The following is a 16452-nucleotide window of genomic DNA, read 5'->3' on the forward strand; positions in this document are numbered from 1 at the left end:
GGAATGAAGGTGCAACATTCTTCTCCGAACATTATGCAAACTCCACCTTTCTCTGCTAAGAGCCAATTCAAAGCCTGCCTGTTCTGCCATGTCATTTAGCTAGTGGCCTGTACTTGTTCTCCCAAAGCTGTCAATGCAGAGTTGGTATAGTTAATGAATCTTTGTTGGTTATAATAAATGTAATTTATCCATTCTAAGTTTTTGTTTGGTGATATCTAAAAGAAATCATGATTCAAATCCTGGCTTAATACAAATGGCCACTCCCATCAGTGGGTGCACCCATTCGCCCGGAAATGCCCCCAGCCCAAAAGGAGAGGGCGGAGTTTGCTGTTTGGGAGAGTGGTAAATGTGCTGCTAAAAAGGAAAATCCAGGGGACACAGGCAATAATAATGCTCAAACCACTGTTCATGATTCCACTTGTTTACAAAGAAGCAGGAGCAATTAGAACTCAATCAACTTAAGAAAAAAGCATTCTGATCTTTGATCATCGCTGGGAGCAATATTTAGATGTTGACCCATAACTGATTTTCTTTGCATACAAAATTAATATTTTAATTTAACACAACCAAATATCAACATTTGAAGGAGATGTATCTTCTGCTTGGATAGTTCCATCAGTGCCACTAATTAGTCTGGCTTTAATTCCACATTGTCGACAAATTAAGAAATTATATGTTGGATTCATATCTCCAACTCTCTCAGCTCGCTGGTCACCATAGCAGCACCCACCTGTAGCACGCGCTCCAGCAGGTATATCTCTCTGGTCACCCCCAAAACCAATTCTTCCTTTGGCCGCCTCTCCTTCCAGTTCTCTTCTGCCAATGACTGGAACGAACTACAAAAATCTCTGAAACTGGAAACACTTATCTCCCCCACTAGCTTTAAGCACCAGCTGTCAGAGCAGCTCACAAATGACTGCACATGTACATAGCCCACCTATATTTTAGACCAAACAACTACCTCTCCCCCTACTGTATTTATTTATTTACTTTGCACCCCATTATTTCTATCTCTACCTTGCATATTCTTCCACTGCAAATCTATCATTCCAGTGTTTTACTTGCTAAATTGTATTTACTTTGCCACCATGGCCTTTTTTTGCCTTTACCTCCCTTATCTCACCTCATTTGCTCACATTGTATATAGACTTATTTTTCTACTGTATTATTGACTGTATGTTTGTTTTACTCCATGTGTAACTCTGTGTTGTTTTATGTGTCAACTGCTTTGCTTTATCTTGGCCAGGTCGCAGTTGTAAATGAGAACTTCTTCTCAACTTGCCTACCTGGTTAAATAAAGGTGAAATAAAAATAAATAAAAATAGTCCTATAATAACTACAACCTAAAACTTCTTAACTGGGAATATTGAAGACTCGTGTTAATAGGAACCACCAGCTTTCATATGTTCTCATGTTCTGAGCAAGGAACTAAAACGTTAGCTTTTTTACATGGCACATATTGCACTTTTACTGTCTTCTCCAACACTTTGTTTTTACATTATTTAAACCAAATTGAACATGTTTCATTATTTATTTGAGACTAAAATGGATTTTATTTATGTATTATATTAAGTTAAATCAAGTGTTCATTGTTCATTCGGTATTGTTGTAATTGTCATGTATATACACTGCTCAAAAAAATAAAGGGAACACTAAAATTACACATCCTAGATCTGAATGAATGAAATATTCTTATAAAATACTTTTTTCTTTACATAGTTGAATGTGCTGACAACAAAATCACACAAAAATTATCAATGGAAATAAAATGTATCAACCCATGGAGGTCTGGATTTGGAGTCACACTCAAAATTAAAGTGGAAAACCACACTACAGGCTGATCCAACTTTGATGTAATGTCCTTAAAACAAGTCAAATTGAGGCTCAGTAGTGTGTGTGGCCTCCACGTGCCTGTATGACCTCCCTACAACGCCTGGGCATGCTCTTGATGAGGTGGCGAATGGTCTCCTGAGGGATCTCCTCCCAGACCTGGACTAAAGCATCCGCCAACTCCTGGACAGTCTGTGGTGCAATGTGGCGTTGGTGGATGGGGCGAGACATGATGTCCCAGATGTGCTCAATTGGATTTAGGTCTGGGGAACGGGTGGGCCAGTCCATAGCATCAATGCCTTCCTCTTGCAGGAACTGCTGACACACTCCAGCCACATGAGGTCTAGCATTGTCTTGCATTAGGAGGAACCCAGGGCCAACCGCACCAGCATATGGTCTCACAAGGGGTCTGAGGATCTTATCTCGGTACCTAATGGCAGTCAGGCTACCTCTGGCGAGCACATGGAGGGCTGTGCGGCCCCCCAAAGAAATGCCACCCCACACCATGACTGACTCACCGCCAAAGCAGTCATGCTGGAGGATGTTGCAGGCAGCAAAATGTTCTCCACGGCGTCTCCAGACTGTCACGCCTGTCACATGTGCTCAGTGTGAACCTGCTTTCATCTGTGAAGAGCACAGGGCGTCAGTGGCAAATTTGCCAATCTTGGTGTTCTCTGGCAAATACCAAACGTCCTGCACGGTGTTGGGCTGTAGGCACCCCACCTGTGGACGTCGGGCCCTCATACCACCCTCATGGAGCCTGTTTCTGACCATTTGAGCAGACACATGCACATTTGTGGCCTGCTGGAGGTCATTTTGCAGGGCTCTGGCAGTGCTCCACCTGCTCCTCCTTGCACAAAGGCGGAGGTAGCGGTCCTGCTGCTGGGTTGTTCCCCTCCTACGGCCTCCTCCATGTCTCCTGATGTACTGGCCTGTCTCCTGGTAGCGCCTCCATGCTCTTGCCACTACCCTGACAGACACAGCAAACCTTCTTGCCACAGCTCGCATTGATGTGTCATCCTGGATGAGCTGCACTACCTGAGCCACTTGTGTGGGTTGTAGTCTCATGCTACCACTAGAGTGAAAGCACCGCCAGCATTCAAAAGTGACTAAAACATTAGCCAGGAAGCATAGGAACTGAGAAGTGGTCTGTGGTCACCACCTGCAGAACCACTCCTTTATTGGGGGTGTCTTGCTAATTGACTATAATTTCCACCTGTTGTCTATTCCATTTGCACAACAGCATGTGAAATTTATTGTCAATCAGTGTTGCTTCCTAAGTGGACAGTTTGATATCACAGAAGTGTGATTGACTTGGAGTTACATTGTGATGTTTAAGTGTTCCTTTTTGAGCAGAGTATATATATATATATTTAAAGATCGGCATCTGCTTTTTTTGGTCCTCCAATCGATATCGCCATTGAAAAATCATAATCAGTAAACCTCTAGTTCCTATTGTTTGGTATACTTCATGTAAGTGAATTTGTCCAAAAATAGGGGGGGGGGGGCTGCTATGCTAAAAGTGCTGTTACTTCTAAACGGTTTACCTGATATGGATGAAAATACCCTCAAATTAACGCCAACAGTATGCAGTTTCTCATAGTCCTGTTATCATTTCAAATCCAAAGTGCTGGAGTACAGAGCCCAAAACACCTCATGTGTCACAGTCCAAATACTGTTGGACCTCACTGTATAAAATAATCAGATTGAAACAAAACTTCCAAAAGGTGGCTAGACTGTAGAAAAGCAAGTGATATATTGTGAAACTAATAATGATGAGGCTGTGTGAAGTCTATACCATAAGAGTGATTTCTGTCTCAAACATCAGAATAACCTAGGTCACACTACATTACGTTGCACTGATAGGTCAACAAGAATTGCTCAACTGAATTGCTCTGTACATAAACCCATATCTCATAGAAAAAGTGTGATTTAATCCTATTCTGTAACTTAGATTTTTGGTTGATATGGAGACGTGAATCCAACATATCAATTATTAATTTATAGAGAAACTGTAATTAAAGCCAGACAATTCAGCGGCACAGATGGAACTATTCAAGTAGAAGATATTTGGTTGCATTGTTAAACAAATCACATTTCCAAATCACTTTTATGATTAGCTTGTTAACCTGATTAGCCTGTAAATAACCTGTTAACCTGCACACAAGTTAACAGATTGTTGGATTTACTTCTCCAACTCAACCAAAAATAAATGTTGAAGAACATTAAGCCAGTGGCTCAGAAGAAACTATCCAAGCAGTAGATTTGTATTTGGTTGCGTTCTCAACCAGTAATACAGTAAATGGCCTAAAGAGTAACACACCGATGCCGACATTGGTTACGGTAACTAATGTTCTCTAATGTAATCATAGAAAGCACGCATGGTCAAGATAGCAAGCAAAGGTCATGTGTTTCTGGAGATGTTCAAAATTGTTATAATAAAGAATCTCAAACAGCAGTGATCACTTGCACTATGCATAGGGTATGTACTTTTAATGTTCTCAACTGCAGTTAGTTAGGGTTGGCCATTTGTTGTGTGATGTAATATTTCACTATAAAAACAGAGAAAAGTTCATCAAGCGAGTTCATTCAGGTGAGAAGAATGCATACTACTGGCAACAAGTAGGTGAGACCTGTGGGCTGTATCAAAATGTCTTAGGGCAGTTTCCATAAGGGGAAATATGACACCTTCCCTCAGTAACCCCACCTTTTTAAGATAGTTATAAAAAGACAACCAGCACATGATACAATCACAGAGCACCACTCCATACATCCTTTTGACCAAGGGGAGGTGTTCTTATTTGAGCTGATATGCCAGCACACGCCAATCACCCAGCCCTAAACTCTGAATTATTGATGAAGTTGTTTGCTACAGGCTACAGTGCTTTTGCCATTGTTGCCTTTCTCATAATTTTCCAGTACATTTTCAAACTGGACTTCATCTGTCCTTGTCAGCCGTATTATAACAAAATAGCTAGTCATTTTCAGCTGGACTTATGGGTAATAACAGCGCTCATTGATGGAGACTGTTTTGTGTGTCTCCAATCCACAAACCCCAAAGAGCAACTATCCTGCAAAGATCAAAAAGAAGCAGCAACATTCCGCCTCCAAGTAAAGTGTTCTCGGGTAAGTAACCTATTTAATTAATGTACTTATTATGGGAAATAATTTTCTAATCACAAATATCCTCATTTACTTTCAGACATTAGGATTGACTCTTGACAGTTATCTTGGCTCTGTGGGTTTGTGGAACATCCAGAGGCAAGTCATATCCGGAATATCTGTATGATGTGTACTATGAAAAGGCTGAAGACAAAAAGAGGAAGAGGAGAGAGCAATGCATAAAGTAGAATCAGAACGCTCACAGTCTAATGTCACCTACACACAGAGTGGACGACCTCAAAGTGGACAAACGCAGAGTGAAGAAAGCATTAATGGAGGACCTCAGATTGGAGGCTTGGAGCATCAAGATCAACAAGGATGTTCAGATGAATCAACATTCGACTGATCAGGAGAACTATTATGATGGGACAGAACCTCCGGAAGACTCCTCTACTGAAATGTCAGAAGAGGAATGTTTTCTCATCACAAGGATAAATTAGTCAATTAGATTATTAGGTGCTATCTAACCTCCAAACGAGCTTCAATGCCATACAGCACTCCTTCCGTGGCCTCCAACTGCTCTTAAATGCGAGTAAAACCAAATGCATGCTTTTCAACCGATCGCTGCCTGCACCCGCATGCCCGACTAGCATCACCACCCTGGATGGTTCCGACCTTGAATATGTGGACATCTATAAGTACCTAGGTGTCTGGCTAGACTGCAAACTCTCCTTCCAGACCCACATCAAACATCTCCAATCGAAAATCAAATCAAGAGTCGGCTTTCTATTCCGCAACAAAGCCTCCTTCACTCACGCTGCCAAGCTTACCCTAGTTAAACTGACTATCCTACCGATCCTCGACTTCGGCGATGTCATCTACAAAATGGCTTCCAACACTCTACTCAGCAAACTGGATGCAGTCTATCACAGTGCCATCCGTTTTGTCACTAAAGCACCTTATACCACCCACCACTGCGACTTGTATGCTCTAGTCGGCTGGCCCTCACTACATATTCGTCGCCAGACCCACTGGCTCCAGGTCATCTACAAGTCCATGCTAGGTAAAGCTCCGCCTTATCTCAGTTCACTGGTCACGATGGCAACACCCATCCGTAGCACTCGCTCCAGCAGGTGTATCTCACTGATCATCCCTAAAGCCAACACATCATTTGGCCGCCTTTCATTCCAGTACTCTGCTGCCTGTGACTGGAACGAATTGCAAAAATCGCTGAAGTTGGAGACTTTTATCTCCCTCACCAACTTCAAACATCAGCTATCCGAGCAGCTAACCGATCACTGCAGCTGTACATAGTCTATAGGAAAATAGCCCACCCATTTTCACCTACCTCATTCCCATACTGTTTTTTATACTGTTTTTATTTATTTATTTTTCTGCTCTTTTGCACACCAATATCTCTACCTGTACATGACCTGATCATTTATCACTCCAGTGTTAATCTGCAAAACTGTATTATTCGCCTACCTCCTCATGCCTTTTGCACACATTGTATATAGACTGCCCATTTTTTTTCTACTGTGTTATTGACTTGTTAATTGTTTATTCCATGTGTAACTCTGTGTTGTCTGTTCACACTGCTATGCTTTTATCTTGGCCAGGTCGCAGTTGCAAATGAGAACTTGTTCTCAACTAGCCTACCTGGTTAAATAAAGGTGAAATAAATAAATAAAATAAAAACATTAGCATATCAAGTTTCCTTACAAAATGTATTTGCCAGTGGAAGATATTGGTTGTGAATATCCACTGATTTTGCAAAGTGGTTGAGCATTAACAATAGCCGTCAGCAACCTCCATAGAAACAGGCAACTCCTAAAATTTTAAGCATAAGAATCTACACAGCTTAACATCAGCAAATGGATTAATATTGCCTGTAGCCTAATGCTACTGAACATTTTAGCTTGAGCAATGTGTATATTTATAGTGGTGTTAACATTACTCCATAACCACTCCCCTGTATGTACTTGCCTGAGTTTTATTCTAAACCATGTGACTGGTGGTTTAGGGACTTTCTCTCAGTGGGACAATCATTCCATCATCTCACGTTTGAAAAACTCTGAACTGGGTATGGTTTTAACCAGAATACTTACACAAACAACATAACACCCACTTTTGTAATACATCTGGCTGTACATTGTATGATTACTGACTGTATGGTCTTTATTACTCATGACAATACTGGGTTATCAATGGTCAGATGGATCATTATCTGCTATCTGACACTTTAAATGATTCTCTTAACCACTTATGAAGACCCTGGGTCATTTGGGATGCTTTTTCTGTTAAACAGAAACTCTTTGTTTATGTAGATTTCATTATTAATCCAAAATCAAACATATTTTCACCCACTGCAGTGATTGTTCTTACGGAATTCATGCAACTTTTCATTCTCAGAATAAGCGGTTTGATCAACTGTAATAAATAATATTTTATTCAAAAACAGCCAACAGCCTTGAGGAAGACTTAATAATCAAACACAGCATAAGAGGTAAAAGTATTTAGGATTAGAAATAACATGACCCAGCAGAGATAAGTCAGTCTTGTAAATTACGCTTAAAATGTATTCAATGAAAAGACCATGTGACCTGACCAGGAGAAACAAGGTCGTTGTCGTAACACATGGAATAGTGTGAAACAGAGTGCTGGATATGGGAAATACAACCGTACACAGCTAGTAGGCCTGAGGCTCTGCAACCTGCCTGAATACCATATGGAGAAAAGTAGCAGCAAAGCATTCAAGCGCATAACAGCAAAGTAGTGCCAACAACATTAGCCACACTATGTGCCAATATGTACTGTTGTGCGCAGTAACCAACAAGAGCAAAGGGGGTTATCAACCAGATTCATACACAACATAAATCTAGCAAACCTAATTGTTTAAGTATGGCTGGCCCCGCTACTACCTGGTCCTCAGTCTGGCTGCCCCCACCACCCTTACTTCCTGGTCGTCAGACCCCAAAGATGACTCTGAGGTCAGCCAGGGAGAGCTTGGTGAAGGAGGCTCCAGTCCCTGACAGCACCTTCTGTGCAAGATCCTTCTTCTTCTCCTGCAGAATGGAGATCTTATCCTCCACTGTGCCCTCACACACAAACCTGCAGGGATAGGGACACACATGCTCTGTGTAAGCACTCACATCAGCAATCAGATTTATACATTGTCTTTATCTAACAGGACACAACCTCAAAATATGTCAGTGAGATTCTCCTACAGTATCTCTGCACCCAAGCATGCGCTTACCTGTGGATGGTGACATCTCGGTGCTGACCCACTCTGTAGATGCGGTCACAGGCCTGGTCCTCTAGAGCTGGGTTCCTGTCAGAAACACACTATAAATCAATAAAGAACACTCAGATGGTAGTGGTGGATGGGTGTGTGTGTTGTGAGTCTCACCAGTGCATGTCCATGAGGAAGAGGTGATTCCCTCCAATAAGGTTAATGCCCACTCCTCCAGCACACAGAGACACAAGCATCACCTAGAAACACAAAACACCTTGTCTAAACTCTACCAACTACACTGTATCCAAAGCTGAAAATAGGTAGAGCATATCAATATTTTATGGTCACGGTTGTCCATACGATACCTGTGGTCCTTTAGGGTTGGTGTTGAACTCTTCGACCAGGTCCATGCGGCGTTTGGGGTTGACAGTGCCGTCGATGACAGCAAAGCTCAGGCCCATTCTCCTCAGGTGAACGGCCACGATGTGAAGCATGCTGGTCCACTGGGACACTATCACACTGACAGACAGACAATGGATGATTATCATATATGATTACTGTACAATCAAAATGCAACATAACACATGCATTCAATCACTTTCTGACTGCACCCCTTTAGATTTGAACGAAGCCTTCCAGACGTGTTAGCCCATGGTAGAAGTGGTCAGAAAATGATTTTTTGAACCCGAATGCCAAAACATTCAAGAGATAGAGGTGCTCAAAGTTGACCCATTTTGCATACCCCACCCTACTATGAGGGAAACATGTTATATTACCAATAATCCTTTATTTGTCATGGACTTTAGTTGTCTATCAAACTCCTCTATATCTGTCTGCCAGATGACACCAAACATTTGTAGTCTGAGTGGGCTACATTTAGGTGTGTGGAATGACCTTTTCTGAGCCTCACTCTGCTGCCTGATATCCTTCAGCTCTGTGAGAATGGCAGCGATCTGAAACAACAAGAACATTAAGAGAATCAAGCAGGTAGTAGCGTATATAGATGCACCAGATAGCCGTATAAAAACAGAAACATTTTAGTATACATGGAGGCAGTTGACGTCACCTTGGTGCTCTCGTGGGTGTCCTCAAAGAGATCGGAGGCAAATCGGCTCCCATTGAGGGACACGGTGGCTTTGGGGTCGGGGCCCGAGGGCTCGGAGAAGAGGCACAGGGCATTGAGCTGCTCCTCAAGGGAGAGAGAGATCCCATCCCCCCTGCAGCTCAGACGGATCCAGGGTCTTTGAAGAAGACACACAAAGAGAATGCCAGGTAAAGACAGACCAAACTTACCCATAGTCTGTGGAGCAAGACACACAGAGAAGAGCAGCAGGTAAAAACCAAACAGATGCCTGTTCCATAGACCCCAGAGATAAAGAAAAAAAGAGAGGAGCGCAGGTCAGGCCCTCTCCACAGGTCTGGCTCCTGATTGGCGCAGCGCTCTAAGGCACTGCATCTCAGTGCTAGAGGCCCCACTACAGACCCTGGTTCGATTCCAGGCTGTATCACAACCGGACGTGATTGGTAGTCCCACAGGGCGGCGCACAATTGGCCCAGCGTCGTCCGGGTTAGGGTTTGGCTTGGGTAGGCCATCATTGTAAATAAGAATGTGTTCTTAACTGACTTGCGTAGTTAAATAAAAGGTTAAAAATAGTTTTGTTTTTTATAGGTAGAAGTGTGTTTGTACCTTCTTCAACAGAGACAGATGGCAGCAGCTCTGTCTGAGTCGGAGCAATAGAGACAGGATGTGAACAGTGCTGGTGGGGCCCTGGGTCTGCTGGGAGGAGGACACAGAGTCCGCCTGGGACACTCCAAACTCACGAGCCACTGGGGGGGGGGAAGAGACAGACACTAAGGTGTCACATTGGTATCCTGTCCAAATTCACACGCCTCTGGAGAAAAAGACACATGAATTCAAACATATTATTAGTAGTATTATTTTTTAACAGAAAGTTTACCTCCCTTACCCTTGTCGAAGGGATTGGAGTCATCTCCCTTTTTACCATTGTCTCCCTCATGTCTCTTCAGATAGTTCTGCAGAGTGGACCTAGGAGAAAAAGTTTAAAGAATCAGTCATTAAGCCGTAGACCCAGAGAGGGAAGTTTCAGATACCAATCAGACATAGTTGTTACCTGGACTGTGCAAACACCACATCGTAAACAGACTGCTCCTCTTCAGACAGCTTCAGGCGATGCACCTCACAGGTCCGATCTGGCAGATTCACCTGGAAAATTAAGAAGGAAATCAAATCAGCTAATAATCCACATATGCTAATGTGTGTGTGTCTGTGTGTCATGTACCAGAGGTTTTCCGGTAGAGTCCATCTGGTCTTTGGTGCGTCGGAGCAGCAGAGTTCTGGTCAGAATGTTAAGTCGCTCTCCTCCTCTCTTAGAGCCGTTGTCTACCTGGGTTTTCCAAAGCTTGAACTCATCAAATGGGGCGCAGCGCAGAAACCTGACAAACACAGGCAAAGACTTTAGCAAAGGATTCTGTTTTTTTTTTTTTGGGGGGGGCTGTGTATTGTTACTGGACATGTGGTATGATATGTGTAATATAAGGGTAGAGTAAGATATTGATGGACTTACTTGAGCAGGGCGTACATATCCAGTAGGTTGTTCTGGATGGGGGTCCCGGTAACAGCCCACCTGGCCTTGGCCCTCAGCTTACACACAGCCAAGGAGGTCTGCACCTTGGGATTCTTGATGTTGTGGGCCTCGTCCAGCACAATGCGGGCCCAGGCCACCCGCAGCAGAGGAGGGAGGGCTGATGGCTGGGGAAAGGGAGCGAGGGGACAACGTCGTAGCATCATTAGCACCATCAATACATTACACACCGTTTATCGCTCTGTGTTTATTCTTACCACATCCTCAGGGTCCTTGCTAGGTTTCTCTGCGTCGTCCTTCGGGACTGGGATCTCCTTGGAGACAAGGCTGTAGGTGGTCACCACCACATCATGCTCAGCCAGACTATCAGAGCAGGAGATAGAAAACGTGTCAAAAGCAACCTGTACACTTGATAGTCTTTCAGGTGACACAAGTGTGTTAAACTCAGGGAAACAGATGACTCAGGTGTGTGTGTCTTACACTTTGGCGTTCTTCTGGCGGTTGGGCCCGTGGTACAGGTAGATACTGAGTCGGCTGCTCTTGACGTGTCTCTCAATCTCCTTCTTCCAGTGATGAACCAAAGAGGCAGGGCAGATGATCAAAGTGCCCTGAGACACTACCAGGCTAGAGTCTGCAACACAATACAGAGTATAACAAATATATCATACACAAGTTACTAAATACATTATATATACACATTGTTCACATACATTACCAAATATATCATAATACAAGTTAATAATTACATGAGAAGTTGCCATTTGATATTACCATTTTTGGAGATCCAGCCTTCCAATTTAGTGTCTTTCTCCTCCTCCTTTTGCTTCTTCTTCTGGGCCAGAATGAGAGCGATCATGGTGAGGGTTTTCCCCAGGCCCATGTCATCAGCTGAGGATTAGGGGAGAAATGTTGTTAATGCATTTTCTGAAGGTTTTTGAAATACTCTGGCCATTCAACTCCTTACAAAACCCCTGGGGCTGCTGCAATCAAAGCAACTACACAGACAGGCTGGTTGACCTTACCCAGGATCCCTCCACAGGGTTTCTGGGTCTCTCTCCACAGCAGCCAGGCCAGAGCTTGTCTCTGATGGGCCAGTAGAGGCACCTGACCAATGAGAACGACCACAACACCACAGTAGATTAGGGTACCATACCCATAGACAACAGTGTGTACAATATGAGGTTTAGAAGGGTTGAGGCATTGAGTAGTGTACAAGGAGGTCTTGCCTTGATGCCTTTCGGGTCCGTAACCTCAGTATTGGGGTCGGGGCAGGACTCCAGGGAGCTGTGGAGGTGGTCAATGGCCTCAGAGGTGGCGTTCTTCACCGCTAGCAGTCGGTTGTCTGTCATCCTGCCTCCATAGAACGCTTGGCTCTGGGGGTTCACTGGACAATCAGGGAAAGACAGATGGTTTACTGACGGTGATCATGGAGATACGACTATATCTGACTAAAGCAGGTTACAAGAATACCAAGTGTGTGTGTAGCCCTGTTCCATACCTCCATACATCTGAGTGTATCCCTGGCTGAGCTGAAGCCCCATTGAGCTGGTGGAGGCCTGGTACTGGAGGGGGGCAGGAGCAATGGGCAATAGGACGGTGCCTCCCGGGCAGCTAAATGGGTTGTACTGGCTGGGAGTGGGCTTCAGTTTGGCATTACCTTCGTCACCCTGAGGCTCTAAAAACAGAACATTAAATTGAGTTTGTGCTTGAAGTACCTACAATTACAATACAGTAGGCAATGTTGTGGTTAGCCAAACAGTCCAGTATCCTGCTCGGGTCTTACCTGGCTCAGTGGAAGTGGTGAGGCAGAGAGACTCCAGAGCCTCCTCCAGGTCTTTGACCTGACTCTTCAACCTCTCCCCTTTATCGGGCAGAGCAGACATATTCACCACCGACAGAGTGGCCTGAGAAAGGGAAGGAGAGTTAAATATTAACTATTTATTTCAGTGTACATTCTGACACACACACACACACACACACACACACACACACACACACACACACACACACACACACACACACACACACACACACACACACACACACACACACACACAGGGGTGTCCCTTACCTTCTTCTGTTTGAGCTGAGCAGTGAGCTGGCTGTGCAGGGCCCTGGGGTCCTCCTGCTGACCTTTGACCTGAGAGGCAGGCTGGAACCCTGGGAAGGATGTCAGGGCTTTCTGGACCAGGGGCACTGGTACTAGAGTCGTCGTCTGTGTACCTGGCTGAACTGACACAAACTGGACATCATCATCATCTTCATCACAACGCCACTCTCCAAATTGGTTCCCACAATGGGACTTGTCCTGGTTCTGCTGTGATGATGAAGCAGTCGTTTTCTCTGCCTCCTTATCCTGTTCAGTTGTTGGAGCGGAAAGTCGCTGCGCTGGTTTATCAGATTGTGGGATTGGGGTTTTGGTCTTCTCTGTGCTCTTAGGTGCTTGGGCGTCTTTAGAGGTTGTGCCATTTGGGTCGGAGGGGTTGCTCTTCTTCCTATCTGTGCTTGGCTTTTTCCCAGCATGCTTTCCAGACTCTTTTAGGCTATTGGTTGGTGGCTCTCGTGGGTAGTATCCATGATGACCCTTTGAGGCTTTGTGGGGGTCCTCTGTATCCTGGGGTTTCGGGCTAGAGTTGTTGCTTGTCTGGCTGTCTTTGTTTGAGTTCTTGTTTTTGTCTTTCATCTCCTTGACAGTCTTTTCCTTTTCCTCAGGTGATGTTTCAGAACTTTCCTTATTCTCCTCGCCTGATACTCTCTTCTTTATCTTCATCCCTGCTGGAAGCTGTTTGTCTCTCCAAGACTCCGAGGAACTTAACATCCCCCTCTCCTCCTCCTCCTCCTCCATACCTCGACCGTGTTCGCTTTCTTTACCTACACTCTTGTGAAGCCTCTCCTTCTCTCCACCTTTCTCATTCTTTCCTTTGCTCTCATCCTCCAGTCTCCCCCCATCTTGGAGTCTCCTCCACTCTGACGTCTGGTCAGTCTTGCCTGGGGCCTTGAATGGATTTCTCTCTGGGGGCAGGCTGGAGGGATGCAGCTGTCTGTCAGGCAGTGGGCTGCGTTTCTCTGCCTCTGGCTGCAGGGGTGGAGCACTAGTCAGCCATTTTGAAACACGTTCAACGAGTGCTTGCCATGACAGTAATAGGCTATGACTTAGGCAATGTATACTGTATTTTCATCATTACCAGTAGTTAGGAGGTGCTTACCGCTGTCCAGGGAACATTGCCACACCACCTCTGACCTGCGTTCTTCCCCAAAACACACCGGTAGTACAACCTGAGAAGAGAAAAGGAGTGTTTTTTATTTTATTTTTAAAATTTTATTTCACCTTTATTTAACCAGGTAGGCTAGTTGAGAACAAGTTCTCATTTGCAACTGCGACCTGGCCAAATTAAAGCATAGCAGTGTGAACAGACAACACAGAGTTACACATGGAGTAAACAATTAGCAAGTCAATAACACAGTATAAAAAAAATATAAAAAAAGGGGAGTCTATATACATTGTGTGCAAAAGGCATGAGGTAGGCGAATAATAAAATTTTGCAGATTAACACTGGAGTGATAAATGATCAGATGGTCATGTACAGGTAGAGATATTGGTGGGCAAAAGAGCAGAAAAGTAAATAAATAAAAACAGTATGGGGATGAGGTAGGTAAAAATGGGTGGGCTATTTACCGATAGACTATGTACAGCTGCAGCAATCGGTTAGCTGCTCAGATAGCTGATGTTTGAAGTTGGTGAGGGAGATAAAAGTCTCCAACTTCAGCGATTTTTGCAATTCGTTCCAGTCACAGGCAGCAGAGAACTGGAACGAAAGGTGGCCAAATGAGATGTTGGCTTTAGGGATGATCAGTGAGATACACCTGCTGGAGCGCGTGCTACGGATGGGTGTTGCCATCGTGACCAGTGAACTGAGATAAGGCGGAACTTTACCTAGCATGGACTTGTAGATGACCTGGAGCCAGTGGGTCTGGCGACGAATATGTAGCGAGGGCCAGCCGACTAGAGCATACAAGTCGCAGTGGTGGGTGGTATAAGGTGCTTTAGTGATAAAACGGATGGCACTGTGATAAACTGCATCCAGTTTGCTGAGTAGTGTTGGAAGCAATTTTGTAGATGACATCGACGAAGTCGAGGATCGGTAGGATAGTCAGTTTTACTTGGGTAAGTTTGGCGGCGTGAGTGAAGGAGGCTTTGTTGCGGAATAGAAAGCCAACTCTTGATTTGATTTTCGATTGGAGATGTTTGATATGAGTCTGGAAGGAGAGTTTACAGTCTAGCCAGACACCTAGGTACTTATAGATGTCCACATATTCAAGGTTGGAACCATCCAGGGTGGTGATGATGGTCAGGCGTGCGGGTGCAGGCAGCGAACGGTTGAAAAGCATGCATTTGGTTTTACTAGCGTTTAAGAGCAGAGAGTGAGACAGAGTATGGTAATGCACCTGAACACAAACCATTGATCATAGCTAGAGTTAGAGGAAGCATCCACACACATGCACACAGACAGACCTGTAGCCCTGCTGCTTCTGACTGCGGATGAGAGTCTGGAGTTCCACCATAGAATCCTCATGAAGCAGGCAGTGTGAGGCCGGGATCCTAATGAAAGCCATAAAACAGATCAGTCATATCAGTAAATGACTATTGCATAAGTCCTGTACTTTGTTAGATGGCTTTTGAGAATGCCACGGTCAGATACCAGTTAGGATAGAGCTAGTGCTCTTCATGAAGAGAAACATGCATTAATGAACTGACATGAGAGAACCACCTACCCTGCCACTTTGGTGAAATCACAGGGAGACCCCAGTTGACGCTCCCCGCACAAGTAGAAGCTTTTACCCTTATTTGGCCCTTCTTTCACTCCCGTCTTCAGCATGCATGTGCTGCCTGGTTAGTGTAAATACAAGTCAAATAGATGAAAACATGAGTTCATATTCAGTAAAACACGTCCTTGCATTACTAACGTTATCAACCCCCTATTGGTTGATATGATGGCTCAATTATGTTAATATTATTATTAGGCAGGTGGCTAGTATCATATTCTGCCTCGAGAGATAAAGAAAACAACATTGAGCTATGTTCCCAACCTGCTAACGTTAGATGGCTACAAGAGCAAGCTAGCATACGTTTCAGAAAAGCACCTCGTTTCAGCAGGTACGAATAACAATATAATCATTATGATAATGCAACACTTTGACTATGTCAATGCATAAATGAACACATTTACCGTGGGTATTGCATAGTACAATCTCCATTATCAAGAAAAGTTTAAGATAATGATCAAATTCGTCCAAAAGTAAAAATGCATTTGAACTTCTTGAAACTTTCAATTGACCAATGGGAATTGTGTTTGAAAATCACTTCCGAGTCAATTATTTAACTTTAATTACTACATTACCCAGATTGCAATGCGACCCATTTTTTTCTCTCTCGCGGGCTTTGTTTCAGTGTGGCGGAAGACTTCGAAATCTCGAAACTCCCATTCGTTTTCTTCACAACAAAAATACCCTGAATACGTGTACTTGTCGCATGTAAACAAGGTACGTTATGTAAGTTATATCCATCATTATATAATTGAAGCACAAATGTTGTCTTACTTGCCTGCCATGGTAAGACTTTGTTGCAAGCTAGTTTGCTAGTCAAACCAAGGCGTTGTCAATGGAGTGGCAGGCACTAACGTT

The 16452-nt window shown here is 44.0% G+C and overlaps 1 protein-coding gene across 1 annotated transcript; it reads right to left on the reverse strand.

Moving 5' to 3' along the window:
- Nucleotides 1-7363: 7363 nt before the first annotated feature.
- On the reverse strand, nt 7364-16114 carry ttf2 (transcription termination factor, RNA polymerase II). The gene is given in 24 exon segments (XM_046361136.1): nt 7364-8043; nt 8189-8263; nt 8342-8424; nt 8533-8686; nt 9062-9120; nt 9234-9386; nt 9388-9408; nt 9855-9994; nt 10135-10214; nt 10300-10391; nt 10468-10621; nt 10753-10937; nt 11028-11133; nt 11251-11401; nt 11542-11658; nt 11793-11874; nt 11997-12154; nt 12269-12445; nt 12554-12674; nt 12842-13846; nt 13977-14046; nt 15284-15370; nt 15544-15658; nt 15999-16114. Coding segments are annotated over 24 exon segments (3558 nt in total). The 5' UTR covers nt 16027-16114; the 3' UTR covers nt 7364-7898.
- Between the last annotated feature and the right edge of the window lie 338 nt (nt 16115-16452).

Source organism: Oncorhynchus gorbuscha, linkage group LG09, assembly GCF_021184085.1.
Source record: "Oncorhynchus gorbuscha isolate QuinsamMale2020 ecotype Even-year linkage group LG09, OgorEven_v1.0, whole genome shotgun sequence".
Taxonomy (NCBI): Eukaryota; Metazoa; Chordata; class Actinopteri; order Salmoniformes; family Salmonidae; genus Oncorhynchus; species Oncorhynchus gorbuscha.